Below are 18,513 nucleotides of genomic sequence, written 5' to 3'. Positions count from 1 at the left end.
TCAGGGATTCAGCTTTGAAGAACAATTAACCTGCCAAAGGGATTATGCTCTGAGCAAGGTACAGTAAAGTATTGCCTGAGTTGCAGTCTGCCTGCTTTTGGATAATGGCAGAGGACTCTCCAATGCCTTTCATGAAAACTCACTCAGCTGGTGCAAGAGACCCAACACCAAATGTATCAAAATTCAATTGGTTTAATAACAATATAAAGTCTTTAAAGTACACTTCTTACCTTAATTCTCTTGAGAAATAAAATAAAATTAGAAAATATATCTTTCAGTAGATCAAACCACTGTGGAAAATTCATCATCCTCATTTGATCTGCAAGTCTATGAAGAATACCATAAAACAATAATTACAATTTTATTTAAACTCAGTTTAACTCTCATCCTGTAAGGTGGCCTTGGGTGCATCCTTGCCAGTTCTATCTTCAACTTCTCAGGCTCAGCTTCCTATCTCTAAAAAGGGATATTAATGTCCTGCCAAGGGAAAATGCTAAAATTTAATCAGTTTTTCTAGTATTGCCAAAACACACTTCTAGAAATATAAACAATTTACATGACACAATGCTTTTAAATCTGTAATTGAAAAAAGAAGGAAATCCTGAAAGGTAAGTGGACAGTTAAAAAATTAGTCTTTCAATAGAATTATAGCTGAAATCCTCTGAGTTTTTGAGATTAACCACATGGAACACATTTTCAAAACTGAATTGCCCTCCAGCTACAAATTAGAAACTGGAGCAGCTTTTTATTTCCCCAGCAAACAAAGATCAATGACAGTAGATTGCAAAGGTGTGTCTAAAATATTAGCACTGGCCTTTCTAGTGTCATACAACATTCTTTGCTTTGTAAGAATTTGCCTGCCTCATCTCCTAGTTATGCCCGAGGTTTTGATGCTTAATCTGCCATTCTATACTCACTTATTTTGAAGTATGCCCCATTAGATACACTTGAACTTACTTCTGAGTAGATATGCAAAGGATTGAAGACCTATGTATGTTTACTCAGAGGTAAGTGCCATGGAATTCAGTGGATATTAATTATTCCAGGTATAGTAGTGGTTCCCAATTAGGGGTCCAGGGACCCCTGGGGGTCCACATAATGCACCCAGGGGGTCCGCGGCACCATCCCCTGCCAGGGCGTTTACTTGGAGGGGGTAGAGAGAGGGGGAAAGAGGAGGAGTGCAAACGCCTTGCTCCACAGGGAGGGCTCACATTTTAAAAAATATAAGGGATTCCTTCCCCTCACTCTCTACTTTTTAGCTGAAAAGAAATAACATCCCAACACTGGACACATTTCTGGAGGCCACTGATGAAGAATTGATACCAGAAGTAAAACATTACATCACTGAGCACCTGCATAATTTAGCGACTAGCTTCAGAGATTACTTCTCTGCACCAAATCCTGAAAACTCATGGATAAGGAATCCTTTTGATTCTCTATCTGCGGAATAGCAAGATGCACTTGTTGACGTGACTTGTGATGAATCACTGAAATCATTTTTCAAAGAATGTAGACTGGACCAATTCTGGGTAAAGGTTTTTGCTGATTATAAGAAGTTAGGTGAAGAAAGCTTTGAAACACCTAGTTCCCTTTTGTTTCACGTATCTTTGTGAACAAACATTTTCATTATTTTGTTATATGAAGAACAAGCATAGAATTGGCTTGATGTTGAACCAGATTTGAGAATAAAAGTAGTAAAATTGAACCAGATGTGGAAGGGATTGTTCGAAACAAAAAGAGGCATAATTTTTCCCATCACATTTAGGTTTAGTGTGTGTTTAACATTTTGTTGGGAACTGGCCAGAGTGGCTGGGGCATGGGGCAACCTAGCCAGATGGGTTGCAAGTAAGTAAGTGACTAAGTAAGTAAGTTCATTATTATTTAGTAGCTGCTAGACATGTCATAATTTGTTCACTTGTACTATATGTTTATAAAATTAAATTTGTCTTCCCTCCAACTAAATCTTTGTCATTTTTGCATGGTAATATCACAAATTTTATAGTCTCTTATTTAGTATACCTAAAATCCTTTCCTTATTACGCGCTACCCCACATTTTCTTTTTAAAAAATCATTTGCACAGGAAACTACCATGGAGTTATCAAATTTTTCAAAAGTAGGGGGTCTGTGGCTTGGCTTTTGAAAAATAAGGGGTCCTCAGTAACTAGCTAATTGGGAACCACTGATGTATAGGATTGCAGCCTTAACGTAAGTTTTTCAAAATTCATTCTTTCTCTCTCTATAATGACCAGAGGAAAAGGAGATAAAGCTTTGAACCTTTAATGCCATGTAGGAGAGAGAATTTCAGAAAGTGTATCTTGCATGACCTGCCATTTTCACATCTACTGTCTGCACATGAGCAACACATGCACTCTTTCAAAATTATAGGAATTGTGCTAAAAGCACTGATGCCAAAACGAAGTAAAAAGCATGTGGAAAAAAATTGCAGGCAATTCACGGATGGAGAAGCAAATGGTAAATCTAGTTCATAGCAACTCAAAGCTTTATACTTACTTAACAACCACGTCTGTGTCTATTTCTTCTATTTGTGACACTGTATTAACCACACACTGCAAAGATATAAGAAAAATATGTCTTAGAATTAAATTTGGAGAGAAAGCTTTCCACCCCCGAATCAGACATTTTCTGATTTTCCTAATATTCAGAGCTGAAATAATAATAAAAACTTCACAATGGAAAATGAAATTGGACCACACATGCATTAGGCAAGTATGCTCACACACTACCTTATTCAGCTTTATTTTCCTCCTGCTAATTATTGTGATGTGTGAAGAATGATGCAGGAAACTGCAGTCCAGGTTTAAGGACTGAAGCCCAGGCCACTGAAAATGTTCACTCAATCCTGCCTATGGTTTCCAAATAAATGCCTTTTTAAAAACATTTGGTAAGTTGTCCTGAATGCCATTTTTGTACACTTCAAACATTATTCTGAGTGCCTACTAATACATTACTATGAGAGCACTGTATGTTACACATTCATATTTTGAAGTGTAATTCATGCGTGTCACATACATTTTAAGTGTATGTTTAAAAATCTTACATGTACAGTCAAAAAGGAAAGATAATGAAACCCTGAAATGCACCAAGTATTGCCTACAGGCTTTCAAAGCTTCTCCTTCTTTGCTTCATTTCTAGTTTATGAAAAGACTGTCCAAAATAAGCCAGTGTGTTTAGAACCCAAAGAATATAAAATCTTTTCAATACTAGGGTTAAGATGATGTCTCTTCTCCCAAAACAGCACAGACTTCAAGGAAGATTGGGCAGAGCTAAACAAAGGAGGAGAGCAACAAATGGCAGGTGCTGGAAGCCCAATCCAGATTGGAATAGTTGCAACGGTGGTATTTTACAGCAGCCTTGGGTCCCCCAAAGCTGTTGAACGACAGCTCCCTTCATCCCCAGTCAGAAGGCCAATGGTCAGCGATTATGGTACTCCATCATTTACAGCTTATAAAAATACATCTGTTTTTAAAATCTAGATTATTGTTTCAAACAACAATCAATAAGCAAAACATATGATAAATCAACAAAGTATATCCATTCTTTGGGGTTTGTGTAACTCATGATAGAGAAAGAAAGCCAGTTTAGATACCTGGAAATATCAGAAGACCTGAAAAGTACATACATAAAACCAGTGCTTTTTTCTGGGGGGACGCATACCCCTAAACATTTTGTGAAACTTTGTACTTTTTCCATTTCCTGTATTTATTTTTCCTAATTTGAACTATAAAATGGTAATTTTCTTGAGTCAAAATGAGAGTACCCCTAAACATTTTTATTAGAAAAAAGCACTGCATAAAACATTTAACTAAAATATCTATGGAAGGTAAAAATCCCTCAAAAATAAATTACCTGTTTAATTATATTTTTTGCTGTTACAATAATTTCATCTCCATATATTTCAAAAAAATTCAATTTCCTTTGTTTTAGAAGTCCAAACACTAAAGATATAAGCCTTTCCTATTTAGAAAAAACAAACAAGAATAAAGATCACATGTGAATGAAAGGTAATCAGAACTCAAATGGCAAATTAGAACCTAACTAGTGCAGATAAATTAACATGCTAAATAGCAAATCTGGTGGAAAGTACAATATGAGTTAGTCTCAAGGTCAAGGTTTGATTCTGGCCCAGCAGAAATTATTGGATGCTGTAGAAGCCATGTGCAACAGATGTATACTTTGCATTAATCCCCACATACTATACACAGAAGCTATTTCTGCTAAGGACAATATAGGGTGTGTATTTGTGCCTTCCATCAATGAAGGAGTGGATAAATGGTACGCATTATGACACAGCTGAGAAATAAAAAAGAATTGAATGGAAAATGTCAAATTAATGCTTTTAAATCACTGAGAGGATTCAAGATGTGTTGGTGAAAACTCATTTTGTAGAGAAAAAGTGAATGGAATAGGCATTGACAGCAGTGTGTTCTGTTCTGTGTTCTGAGAGGCAATTAGCCCGCAAAAAAGCCTTTTAAATGGGGAGTACTGTACCTCTTCCAGAATCTGACATTCTTCTTCCAGAGGTCTATTTAAGTCACTGTGAGCATAGGTAGAAAACTCTGCAATCATCATTTTATCTATGAGCTTTTCTAATTCACAAAGCTGTGATCCAAGATGCCTGTTCAAGAAAAAAAATGTGTGAAAAAGTTAAAATAATTATGAGAGGGAGCATGAAAGTGCCATTATCTCACTATCAGAAAAATATGGGGATGTATAACTATCATCTGGGTAATTTCTACACAATCGATAACACTATAAAGGACACTGAATATGGTTAATTTATGTTATGTCTTCCTTTGCAGCAAAAGAACTAAAAAAACTTTAAAATTCCACTGTGACAATGTCAGACATCATGAGAGGAGAACAATCTGCTCTGAAATATGTATAATAATTACACACTTCATGAGTAACCAATGACTCGAGAACTCAGCAGTCATGGGAGATGTTGACAGGTCCTCTTAGGGATCAGAAACTGGCTAAAGAGCAGGAAATAGAGGGCAAGAGTAAACTGACTTCTAACAGTGGAAGTATGCATGCAGTAATGGTTCCCCAAAGATATTTCTTGCGGTGAGAGCTATTTATTTTTTTCAATAAAGAGATGGAGTCAGAGGGGCAGTGAAAAGACCAAGTCTGTAGAATGCAAGGAGATCTAAAAGGATCTCTAAAATCTGGGCAAATGGAAAACAAAAAGGTAAATAAGAATCAATGCATGGAGAACAAATCTAAAGGAGCACAATGATTAGTCCAGCAAGAGAGCACCACGGGAATAAAAAGCTGAGCTCCATTCAATGACTATTAGAAAAGCATTTAACACCCTAAAACAAATCTATGGCAAAGACACATCTGGAGCACTAGATTGATTTCTGGTCGACGTATCTCAAAAAGGATGACTATCTTCGCTCTAAGAAAGGCTTAGAAACAGGGTTTCTCAAACACCTGAACCCTGGATGAGCTTATGAAGTTGTCACTGACCCAATGTAAATGAATAAAGTGAGAAAAAGCACCTATAGGCGATTTTTTTTAGCAGCAAAGCAGCACGGTTTGAGAATATGGTTGCATTGTGGGATCATCTTGTTAAATACAGAGGTTCCTCACTGGCAAGGACGTTCACTCTGTTTCATGACATGCCCTTTTCTGTAAGCTTCTTTTCCACCCCTAACTCATTTTGAGACATAGGTCTTTATTCACTCCTTGCACAGTCCCATCAAGCCCAGGAGTCATTATCAACCACTTTGGGAAACCCTGGACTAAAATATAAAGGGCCTTTTAGTCTAGAAAACAAGATTTTTTTTGGGGGGGGGAGTGTGACAGCGCTTTATTAAATTATGGATGGTGTGGAGAAAAATGGACAAGGACAACTTTCCACCTACTCTCATAATACTAGGTCACCTGTACTCACCCAATGATCTTGACTGACCTATATTTAGGACAGAAAGGAAGGGCAGTCTGAATACCCTTTACCTTTGGATTTATGTGGTGTACAACTATTAGTGTAAATAAGAATTCACACTATATCAAGGATACTTTTAGGGCCTTTTAAAAAAAACTGACTAATTACATTCTCACTGGACACCAATATACTGTAATATAATTAACAATATAGTAAATTAGTACAACTCAGTAACATTTAAAAAGATACCAGTTATAGGTGGTATTCAGCCCAGCTTTACTCACTTAGTCGTATCCATTAATTTCAACGGCTCTACTCTGAGTTAAATTTACTGACTGACTGAGTTCAATTTAGTTGAATACCAACTTAAATCTGCACGAACTAGATATCCCTTGAAACTGATCATAATAATTTTATATGTGATTATGAATTTCTATTGGAATGTCAAATGTCACCTACCGGAAACTGTGAATGCCCTGAAGCTCCTGCTGTAGCACCTCCTGTGTTGTTGCTATCAAGTCTAACGCTCCAACAAATTCAGAAGTGGACAGTAATAGCTGTACAGTAGGTTGTGTTTGGTGCACTGTTGCCATTAGCTTCAGTTTATTATATGCTTTTATACAGTTATTTCTAGTCAATGATAATCTTAAAACTTTAAGAGATCCTTCACACATTACTTTATCAATTTGGCCTATTTTATCTCGAAGCATTTTTACAGCCTGGGAGGTTTTCCTGAGGTAGTCTTGCAGCTCATGCTGGGAGGTCATTGCATGAAAAAATGCTTCTGAGCGGAGAGAGATTTGATGAGCGATATTTACTTCCACAATATCCAGATAGTGGCTCAGCTTAAGGGAAGAAAGAGAAATCAATATTGTAACATTTGTGCTCTTAATCTACCACAATCAGTGTCACAATACCAGACACTTAACTCAAGTAAAATGGGCACGTTGCCTTTACAAATCACACCTACACATACCCAGGAACACAGCCCATATTTAATTAACACTGGATTTAAAATTCAACAAAGAAAACAAGAAGAAAGTATACAGCTTGACACTGGAGGTGTATTTCTATCTTCCTGAACGTTTAAGAACAGGCTTGAAAGCTGCCATTCTTCAAGGAGGAAAGTTTCAAAATGAGAATTCAGCATGAACAGGCTAAGTGGAATTAATTTGCAGATTTGATACTGTCAGATCAATAATGACTGGGAGTGTCTTACACACCACAATCTTATCTTCCATTAAAAGTTCATATACTCTATTTAACTTGCTTTTCCTGATTCATTACAAGCTTGCGTAATGAATACCCATTCTGGGTCTTTTACTCCTGTTAAGATATCGTAGAATCATAGAATCATAGAGTTGGAAGAGACCCCAAGGGCCATCCAGTCCAACCCCCTGACAAGCAGGAAACACCATCAAACCATTCCTGACAGATGGCTGTCAAGCCTCCGCTTAAAGACCTCCAAAGAAGGAGACTCCACCACACTCCTTGGCAGCAAATTCCACTGTCCAACAGCTCTTACTGTCAGGAGGTTCTTCCTAATGTTTAGGTGGAATCTTCTTTCTTGTAGTTTTAATCCATTGCCCCGTGTCCGCTTCTCTGGAGCAGCAGAAAACAACCTTTCTCCCTCCTCTAGATGACATCCTTTTATATATTTGAACATGGCTATCATATCACCCCTTAACCTTCTCTTCTCCAGGCTAAACATACCCAGCTCCCTAAGCCGTTCCTCATAAGGCATCATTTCCAGGCCTTGGACCATTTTGGTTGCCCTCCTCTGGACACGTTTCAGCTTGTCAGTATCCTTCTTGAACTGTGGTGCCCAGAACTGGACACAGTATTCCAGGTGAGGTCTGACCAGAGCGGAATGCAGTGGTACTATTACCACCCCCATCATTCAGCCCGGACACTGAGATCCAGCGCCGAGGGCCTTCTGGCGGTTCCCTCACTGCGAGAAGCAAAACTACAGGGAACCAGGCAGAGGGCCTTCTCGGTAGTGGCGCCCGCCCTGTGGAACGCCCCTCCCGTCAGAAGTCAAGGGAATAAACAACTACCTGACATTCAGAAAATTCCTGAAGGCAGCCCTGTTTAGGGAAGTTTTTAAACTGTGATATTTTAAATGTATTTTAATGTTTGGTGGAAGCCGCCCAGAGTGGCTGGGGAGACCCAGCCAGATGGGCGGGGTACAAATAATAAATTATTATTATTATTATTATTATTATTATTATTATTATTATTATTATTCCCTTGATCTAGATGCTATACTCCTACTGATGCAGCCCAGAATTGCATTGGCTTTTTTAGCTGCAAAGAACTGTAGAGTTGGAAGGGACCCCAAGGATCATCTAGTCTAACCCCCTGCAATGCAGGAATCCTAACTAAAGCATCCAGGACAGACTTCTGCTTAAAAACCTTCAAGGAAGAGGAATCTACCACCTTCCCAGGGAGTCCATTCCAAAGTGAACAGCTCAGTTCACTTATATCATGTTCACTTACACTCTAAATTGTAATTCTTATTTTTTTGCACTGCCTTCTGGTCTTACTATGTAATAAGAACTTTTCACTGTCACCCACCATTCTTTGGGCTGCACCCAATTATATCTCTGGTGTGCGTCACACTACTTCCCACGGCAAAACTGGTGTGGGTTTTCTATTGCTGAACAAAGACTGCTTCCCCCATTTTTGTTCCTTTATTGACACAAAGTTGTTCCCACTCAGGTGTTCATTTTTGCCTCCTACCTATGCTTCATGTAGGCTTTCAAATTTAAATGTATTTTCAGGTGTCTGACATGTTAATCCACCTCAATGTGTGTTCAGTGCCTTTTTAGAAGCAACCATCTTTTCTCGAACACCTCCTTGTTTTACTGGAGGCAGTAAGAGTCTTCGGACTCTACGGCTATCCAATCAGCACTCTGCCCAGCTGGCTTCTCTTTGAAACAGAAAGAATCTGGGCTCAATTAGCACTGATAGTTAGCTGATATAGTGGTTAGGGTGTCAGACAAGGATTGTGGAGACTTTGTTCAAATTTTCACTCTGACATCAGACTCACTGACTAAACTACTTCATAAGGTTGTTGTGAAGATAAATGGGAGGAAGGCAGAACCACAAATCTCACCTTGAGCCCCTTTGAGGAAAGGCAGGATAGAGATGGAGAATAAATAAATAAATAGTGAATCCATCCTAAATAGGATAACGGCAGATTAAGAGCCTTTGATATCAGAAATTATATCAGTATCAAGCAAGGATAACCCACACTTCAAACGTTGATAAGGTGGCTTGCCTTAAATGCCTACGCCACAATCCATTTTTAGGGTTTAATGTTCTTAATCTTAACCTTCTAGCAAAAAACAACCAATAGTCCCTTATACTATCTATATATTATAGAGTGGCTGGGGCAACCCAGTCAGATGGGCGGGCTAAAAACAAACAAACAAACATTTTATTCTGATAGAGCTCAACCAGAATTACACAAGCCAAGGAAACATGCACAGTTAGCATCTTAATAAAGAAACTTCCATTGCACTGATCAAATACCTGCAATGGAAAGTTTATTCAGTGCTTTTTTTCTAGAAAAAGAGGTGTCGGTACTCACCATGAAGTTGTTACAGTAAATGTCAGTGTTTTTAACAACAACAAAAAGAGGTTCCAGTTCTTTGTCCCCTTGAGTACCCCTGGAGGGAAAAAGCACTGAGTTTATTTACCTTTTCTTGAAGTAACTTTGAGGAAGCGGCATCGCGATTTCCTTTGCCTCCAGCAGTATTAAAATGAGACCAAGGTAATACTGCATTAATGTTAGGGGATCTTCCAAGGCAAAATCTGGTTTTAAAAAAATCTGAAAAAAGAAGTCAATCACATCTCATTACGACACATCACTAATGTTCCCACCTTTACCTGTATAGTGCAAACTTGTTGAATCCATTTATAAGCAGGCCTGGTGGAGAATATCACTTAGACCAGTGTTTTTCAACCTTTTTTGGGCAAGGGCACACTTGTTTTATGAAAAAAATCACGAGGCACACCACCATTAGAAAATGTTTAAAAATTAACTCTGTGCCTATATTGACTATATATAAAGTAATTCTCTTGAATAGGAATCAAATAAACACAATTTTTCCCACGGCACACCAGGCAACATCTCGCGGCACACTAGTGTGCCGCGGAACAGTGGTTGAAAAACACTGACTTAGACCTCATATCAATTTATATATTTGGGATGTACATCAACTTGTAAATGTGATTCAGAGCAGTACTTTTACAGTATATGTACTGTGTATAGGTAGTCTAAAATACTGTACTACTTAACAGTGGAACTCTATATCTATCTCTTAGAAATAAGTCCCACTGAGTTCAGTTGGCCTTACTCTCAGATAAGTAAGCATAAGTTTTTGTACCACCATTTAATGCTTTAGACTTGTTGTTGTTTAGTCGTTTAGTCGTGTCTGACACTTCGTGACCCATGGACCAGAGCACGCCAGGCACGCCTGTCTTCCACTGCCTCCAGCAGTTTGGTCAGACTCATGTTGGTAGCTTTGAGAACACTGTCCAACCATCTCATCCTCTGTCGTCCCCTTCTCCTTGTGCCCTCAATCTTTCCCAACATCAGGGACTTTTCCAGGGAGTCTTCTCTTCTCATGAGGTGGCCAAAGTACTGGAGCCCCAGCTTCAGGCTTTAGACTTAAGGTTGGATATTTGACTAATCAATAAATATTTGTCCAGCTGACTGGTCAAATAATAGTTAAGGTTTTTCCCCCAAAAGATTGATTTCACTAGAACAAGCATATTGTAATCATCAACATGCTTCATCCTTGTATGAAAACAAATGTAACTGTCACCATGAAATAATGCTTTTTAAAAATGTTTCATCATAATGTTTAATGATGTAGGTAAGGTTTCTATAAATATGAGCAATTCACTGAACTTTTCTAGGTTTTTTCGTAGAATACTAGGGCCGGACAAGACTGACAAAATGAAAAAAATAAAAATAAAACAGAGTAACAGAGCATAGAGGAGACACTCTGTGGTGCCTACAGTCTAGCAATATGAAACCTTTGCCACTCATGACGACTGCTGTGTTCCTGGCTTCAGTAATTGCAGGTGGTCAACAGTAGTTTTACTATGGTGCTAGGTTTAACTTTTGGTTTGCCCTTTTTACACTGAGCAATTCTGAGCTGAAAAAAATTATAACTGCATAACCATGTGTCAAGTATGGCACAGTGTGAACCACAGATTTGTAAATAAGGGCATTACATTACAATTTTATTTTCAAACCCTTCCCTAATAATCTCTAGCATGCCGTTACAAATGGCCAACTCACTAGAAGAGGCATAGGAGGCATCAATCTTAATACCTCTTTCACATTTCTCCTGTGCAGCAGTAAGACAGAAAACACCTGGAGAACTGTGTTAATAAGCATGCAAATTAACTCTGGCCAACCTGGTCAGATTCAATCACATTACCCAAAGGCCCTTGAATAACTGTGCTATGTCCAACAATAATGCAATGGTTTCAGTGCAAAGAAAGGGCCAATATGTTTCTCCCCCTTGTCAACAGCTATCCCTTCCCATCTTCTGTTCTCCCTTAGCTAGCAGCTAGCAACACAACTTGAAATTCCTATACAGTACAGTGGTACCTCGGGTTACATACGCTTCAGGTTACATACTTCGCTAACCCAGAAATAACGCTTCAGGTTAAGAACTTTGCTTCAGGATAAGAACAGAAATCGTGCAGCAGGAGGTCCCATTAGCTAAAGAAGTGCTTCAGGTTAAGAACAGTTTCAGGTTAAGAATGGACCTCCGGAATGAATTAAGTACGTAACCAGAGGCACCACTGTAATTCAATCTAAACCACGTCTTTTAAGGTCCACCACCAGGAAATGTTGCATTTGTTGGTCCACACACTTATTTCTATTTAATAAATGCAGACATCAAGGCAAATGCTTGCCAACCCCTTGCATTTTGTCTCTTAACATGCACACTAAGGCTATCCATGAATGCTATCCCAAGAAATTCACCCGTCATACACACACGTTTTTGGGCCTATTTACTTGTGGGATGCCCTCTTTTAGTACAGGTAGGTAGCCGTGTTGGTCTGACGCAGTAGAAATATATATTTTTTAAAATTAAATTGTCCAGTAGCACCTTAGAGACCAACTAAGTTTGTTCTTGGTATGAGCTTTCGTGTGCATGCACACTTCTTCAGATACACTGAAACAGAAGTCACCAGACCTTTATATATAGTGAGAGGGTGGGGAGGGGTGTTACAGTGCTAAGAGAAGGCATGTTTGGCAAGCCCTCACCATGAATAACTCCTGCCCGGAAACCTGTCTCCACTATGGAAGCACATGTGGATCCAGAATTGGCCTCCACAGTCACTTACGGACTCACTGTTAAGACGGTGTTCATGGAAGACAATCTTACTTGGCTATGAGTGATCACCAAAGAAGACAAGCCCATATGATGAAGAGACATATTCATGCTACATGTGCTGAAAACCAGGTGTCTGACAATACGAACTGACAAAGAGAAGGGCACATCAATGTGATATGGGATCACACCAAACATTAACTGAGTTTCTATCCTGTTAAAATCAATATGACCTGTCTGCTTAATTCCCACTTCGGTGCTACTTAAGCATATCTAACTTTCTCTGAATTGCACAAAGGGAAACACACAGCTTCCAAAACTAGTTAGGCTTACATTCTTATACAGTACTTTTTATTTATTATATTATATTTTTGTTTTGTATTTATAGTCTCTTTTATTCTGCTATACCTAAGAAAATATTTCACAACAATATTCTCCCAACTGACATATAGAAATGACTGCATTAATAAGTAGAGATATGAACAATTCTGATGCATTCACTTGAAGCTGCTTTGCTTCTCTTTGTGTAAGCGTGGAAACATGCTAAAAGTCAGTTTCTGAAGTTCCACTCCCCTCCTGTATTTGGAAATAATGTTTATTATTATAACAATTACTACTACTATCTACTACTACTACTATCTATTGGTTTATTGGTTTATTTATAGTCTGTATAAGATATGTTTTTAATGTTTGTTGTTTTATTATATTTTATATAACATAATATTTCCATCTGGGGAAACTCAGCCAGATGGGAGGGTATAAATAAAGTATATTATTATTATTATTATTATTATTATTATTATTATTATTACTACTACTACATTTTGTTCTAAACCACAAATAAAAGTTTTAAAGAACCCCATTCCTCAGCCTTGTGGACTAAGGAGGAAAGAAGGGGAGATCACAGAAATCCGAAGCTTGCACTGGGCCCCATGTATGTGTGAAATATATACAGATTATTCCAGCAAAGGACAAAAATAAATAAAATAAAATGTGACTATAGTGTGAACAGTTAATCTTCAGAATCTAACAAAAGAAACAACTCCAAAAAGAGAAGAAAGTGAAACAACTGGAAATGATGCATTTTGATAAGTTGCCTAAATTCTGCATATATACATTGCCACATATAAAAGCAGGATAAGTTATGCTAAAATATGTATCTCTATTCTGTATATTCTGAGACTGCGAATATAGAGCGGTATATAAATTCAATAATAATACATACAGCCCAATAAATTAATGAGCAAAAAGACACGAGCAAAGCATTTCTTCCTACGGCTATGAAAATCCCATCATACCTTAGGTACTTGCTCCAGATCTGTCCTGGATTTTATCTAAAAATAAAATGCCGCAAGAAATAGAGATTCAAATTACATATTTTCACAGTAAACTCCAGTTGCTCATTCATTTTCAATTTTATGAAACATACAGACCCTTATTAAACTTTGGAATGTTGTGGATTTGGTTTCAGATTGAATATACACAAGTAAGAAAAATCTGAACTCAGTCGTTTTAGATAAATAGAAGAAAATGTTATTATTAAAGCAAATATTCTCATTTGTAGATTGAAGAACCATCTCAGCAGGCAGTGGGGAGGCAGTTATTCACCTCTTTCACTCTCTAGCCTTTGGAGAGTTGAAAAGACAAGAGGGTACATGAGAGAGGTGTATAAAATTATGCATGGCATAGAGAAAGTGAATACAGAAATGTTTTTCTCTCTCTCTCTCATAATACTAGAATTTGGGGACGTTCAATGAAGATGAATTTGGAAGATTCAGGGCAGACAATTTGAAATATTTCAGGCAGCTAGATGTCGCATTTTCTTTACCCAGGTATTGGGTTAAATTAGAAATTCTAATTGCTGTCTTCACTGTAATTTATCTTGCTTGCTTTATGATGAAGCTGTTGTTTTTGTTTATTTATTGGCCCTGTTTTTCTATACTCTGTCATTTCTGTATATTGTATCTTTTTACTGCATATCTTATGACTACCTTACTTCATTGTTCCCCACTCAGGGACTCAAAATACCCAATGAAGAGTGAAATTCCGGACGGATAGCAGCCCTAGTAAATTTAAGAGAATGACTAAGCTGTAACCTACCATGAGTATGTAACAGTGTCCTATCAAAAGTATCTTTAGGAGGACAAATGGTCTTGCATCTCTCATGAATCTTTTCTCTCTACAAAAGGTGAAGAAAATTCCGGGTTTGAAACATTTTCCCCCCACAGCACATTATTTAAGTTTCCTATGCAAAATGATAAAAAAGACTGTCAAATTACATCTATTGTTATAATGCAATGGTGTAATTCAGGACTGCATTCCTATCAATAAAATACACTAAAGATATATATATATAAAATCAAGGCCAATTTTTATTATACCTTTAACTAAAGCTGACATCCTATGTGCATGTAACTGGAATAAGCCTACAATGGCTCTTGTTTCTGAGGAGGCATGCACAGGACTGGGCTATCCTCTGAAGTAGACTTCCCCAACCTTAGGTCCACATATGCTGTTGGACTACAACCTCCATCATCTCCAGCCGTCATGGTTGGTGGGACGTATCATCCCAAAGCACCTGAGGGCCAAAGGCTTCTTTGTAAGGTTTAGCGCTAAAGTACTCTTCAGGCCTTCATCCTGAACATGCAAAGGGGGGGGGGCGAGTGCAGGGGACTGGTGTCATGTGTCCCACAACTTTTGTGCACACAGCAGCACCAATCCTCCACTCTCAATCTTAGTGTGGTTAGCATGAAGGGGTCTTCTATGCAAATTCAACTGGACAGACTAAGAAGCCTCCCCATGATCAGGAACTCTGGATTATGGTTTCCTACTGCAAGGAAGCTTCCAAATTCATTCAGTCAAATGCATCTTGAAGTCCCTCTTCAGACCTTGCTGCTCAAACTGAGAAGGGCAAGGTAGAGTGACTGTTCCAAACTTTTAGCCCTTGTGCACAGAGAGCTTGTACTTCTTTCATCATGCTGCTTAAAAATAGGAAAATGTTTAAATGAACAAGTCGTGTTTCTTGTCCCAGCATATGGAATCTTTTAAAAAATGTTCATATACTGCTGTGTGTGGTGTGCAACGTGTAAAAATATCCATTAAGTGTGGGCCACTTCAGATGTAACAGGAAACCACAGTTTTGTACAGCTAAGCTATGGTTTGCTTGTACATTCTCATGGTTTTCTATGAGGCTAACAAAACAGGATCTGAAACTCGAAGTTGGCTTTGGTTCACAAGTTGGCATTAACTTAAAAAAAATGTTTAGCATGAACTGTGTCATCCTCTGCCTGCCTGCTCTGGCAGCAGATTCCTTTTCCCGCTCACCTCCTCACTATCAGTCCCTCACCAACCAGGCAATTTAGGTCCTAAGCCAGCTTGCAAGAAGAAAAATAAACAGTGAAAGAACTTAAACAGACAAATACATTTTTATCATCTTCTGTGAGGTAGCAATTAAATGCACAGAATATGCAAAAAAAGTCAGTCAGCATTCCATGGCCACTGAGCACACTCAATCCTCATTAGGCTGTTTTGAGGCATATGGGTTCTTTCTTTCTTTCTAGCTTTGGGTTCCCCCAACTCTCCTTTTTCTGCCCTTATTTGCTACAAAAGCAACAGCACTCATAGCCTGAACATCAGAAATAGACAGGTGTATCATAGGATTTCTTTTACCTGAACAATTTCCTGTTGGTATGTTACAAAAGTTCCTTGCTGATCTGTGGGAGGTAGAGCGAAGGCACAACTTCAATGTCCACAAAATCCTGTCCCCATGTTTTTGTAAAGAAATCAGATTCCCTTTTGTTAACCGAGGATCATTTAGTGCTGCTGGGAGATTTACTTTGGAATGATAAATAGTCCATCTATGTTGATCAGCAACTAAAGATGGACTGTCACATAATCTATTAGGATCACCTGAAAGACAAAACAGTAACTTGAAAGAGGCATGCATTTTTTCCAGCAATGACAAGATAAAATCTGCAGCATAATTTAAGAATTAACTATACAAATAAATAAGAAGATATTACACTCTAATTATGTACTGCAGGACTGCTCTGCACCTTTGTGTTTAGACTGAAATATATCCATCTTATCTTAATACTGCTTTAGCACTGAGGAAAGAACAGAAAACTCTGAATCTCCAGTGTTGGCAGTGAGGTAGCAGATACAAATCTCCATGCAGCAGGTAATTTCAGATATCAGAGAAATGAAGTGTATTAACAATTGTTATCTTTGTACATTTTGCAAAGGCTCACAATGGCAGACATAAAAATCTTTTACACATTGAAACAGTCATGTAATTTACTATTGTTTGCTCCTGTCAAAGGTACAAAAAAAAATCAAAATAGCAGAACCTAAGAGTATAATTAAGAGAAGAATTAGAAGGCAATGCAGCATTTCAAGAGTTACGTGACCCTGAAATTGATTTCAATTGTTTTTGCTATAAAAACAATCTTATTGAAATTGATTTATTGCTCACATAGGCTATCAAGTTTAATGCAATATCCAAACTTAAACATTTACTGTTTTTTATGACTGCAGTAATATGCAACTGGGCAATAAACAAACTATTGTCAATTCACTATGTAAGGATTGTATCTAAGTCACACTCAGAAGAGATCCCCTGAAATCACCAGAATGTAGTTTGTCATGTCCACAGAGTTCAACAGGTACACAATGCCAAAATGGTCAAAGGCCTGGAAACGATGCCTTATGAGGAACGGCTTAGGGAGCTAGGTATGTTTAGCCTGGAGAAGAGAAGGTTAAGGGGGGATATTGCCATGTTCAAATATATAAGAATGTCATATAGAGGAGGGAGAAAGGTTGTTTTGCTGCTCCAGGAAGGACACGGGGCAATGGATTAAAACTACAAGAAAGAAGATTCCACCTAAACATTAGGAAGAACTTCCTGACAGTAAGAGCTGTTGACAGTGGGATTTGCTGCCAAGGTGTGGTGGAGTCTCCTCCTTTGTAGGTCTTTAAGCAGAGGCTTGACAGCCATCTGTCAGGAATGCTTTGATGGTGTTTCCTGCTTGCAGGGGGTTGGACTGGATGGCCCTTGTGGTCTCTTCCAACTCTAATGACAGGCGTCTCTCCACTTACACGTGTTCAACTCATGTATACACGCAGAGCTGGGAAATAATTAAATAAATCTATTTAAACTTCAAAAATGTGTGAAAGGGGAGGCCTGTGGAGAGTTGGAGTTTGAGAAAAGAGGTTTGGAGGGAGCAATTGTGCTGGTGTTGGCTTTTTAGATGGTGTTCCCCACTATACATGATTTCATGTGTACTTGTGGTACCTGGGAACATAACTCTCGTTTAAGTGGGGACATCCGTGTATCAAACAAAGATCTGAGTTTCCATGAGATATGGTGTGTGTATGGAGAGAGAGTGTGTGTGTGTGTTTTAAGGGTATGGGTCTAAACCTAGTAAATTTGAGATCCCACCTGGCGCCTTCATTATACATCTTTAGGTGCCAGGCAAAAATGTTTCTCTTCAACCAGCCCTTTGCTTGATTAACATTCTATGTCCTTTTAAATGTGTTTGTGAGAGGGGGATTATTGGCGTGTTTTGGTTTTGTTCTTGTTTCTTTGTTTTGTTTTTATGCTGTATGTATGAATGTATACAAATTAAATACATACACACTGTAATGTGGCACTCAACAGCTTTTCAATGGGGTAACATGGCACTCAGCATGAAAAAAAAGTTAAGCCAGTTTTGTTAGAGACACTTACCTGTTGGTTCCTTGGGACATACATCTGGCAGCGACTGCACTGGCCGAAAGCGTTTGGCAGAATCCACTTCCCTTTTAATGAAAGTATCACTGCTCTTTGATGGAGGCACTGGTGAAGACCGGTGGCTTGAGGCCATTGCATATAGTCACCACTGGTTAAGCACTGAATTAAAATGAGATAACATGTATTCATAAACATCTTTTTAAATATTATGGCAGGCTTACAGCAATTATAATAGGACAACCCAGTTATAGAAACTGAAAGTTAAGGTAAAAAAAGAAGATAAAATGGTTTAGAAAAATGTAATGAGACAACGCCATATGGTCTTCTTTATGTTTAATGAATACAGTGGTACCTCAGTTTTCGAACATAATCCATTCCAGAAGACCGTTCAAGTTCTGAAACATTTGAAAACCGAAAACTCAATAGCCGACAGCCAGGCCTCAGGATCTTCCACTCAGCGGAAACTGGGTTTCCTGTTCGACTTCTGAGGCGTGTTCAAAAACTGAAG

At 38.3% G+C, this 18,513-nt stretch overlaps 1 protein-coding gene across 1 annotated transcript in view; it reads right to left on the bottom strand.

The window, feature by feature from the left end:
* Positions 1-18,513, bottom strand: part of VPS54 (VPS54 subunit of GARP complex) — a 43,900-nt gene that overhangs the window by 20,332 nt on the left and 5,055 nt on the right. Inside the window, 14 exon segments of the mRNA XM_033145608.1 lie at positions 231-327; positions 2,513-2,568; positions 3,869-3,976; positions 4,511-4,637; positions 6,369-6,754; positions 9,614-9,702; positions 9,705-9,744; positions 13,573-13,597; positions 14,146-14,155; positions 14,375-14,453; positions 15,944-15,975; positions 15,978-16,073; positions 16,076-16,183; positions 18,003-18,164. Coding sequence (XP_033001499.1) covers positions 231-327; positions 2,513-2,568; positions 3,869-3,976; positions 4,511-4,637; positions 6,369-6,754; positions 9,614-9,702; positions 9,705-9,744; positions 13,573-13,597; positions 14,146-14,155; positions 14,375-14,453; positions 15,944-15,975; positions 15,978-16,073; positions 16,076-16,183; positions 18,003-18,138 — 1,389 coding nt within the window. The 5' untranslated portion in view covers positions 18,139-18,164.

Source organism: Lacerta agilis, chromosome 3, assembly GCF_009819535.1.
Source record: "Lacerta agilis isolate rLacAgi1 chromosome 3, rLacAgi1.pri, whole genome shotgun sequence".
Classification (NCBI taxonomy): domain Eukaryota; kingdom Metazoa; phylum Chordata; class Lepidosauria; order Squamata; family Lacertidae; genus Lacerta; species Lacerta agilis.
Note: the sequence above shows the minus strand (reverse complement) of the source record. Positions and strands in the feature narration are given on the sequence as shown.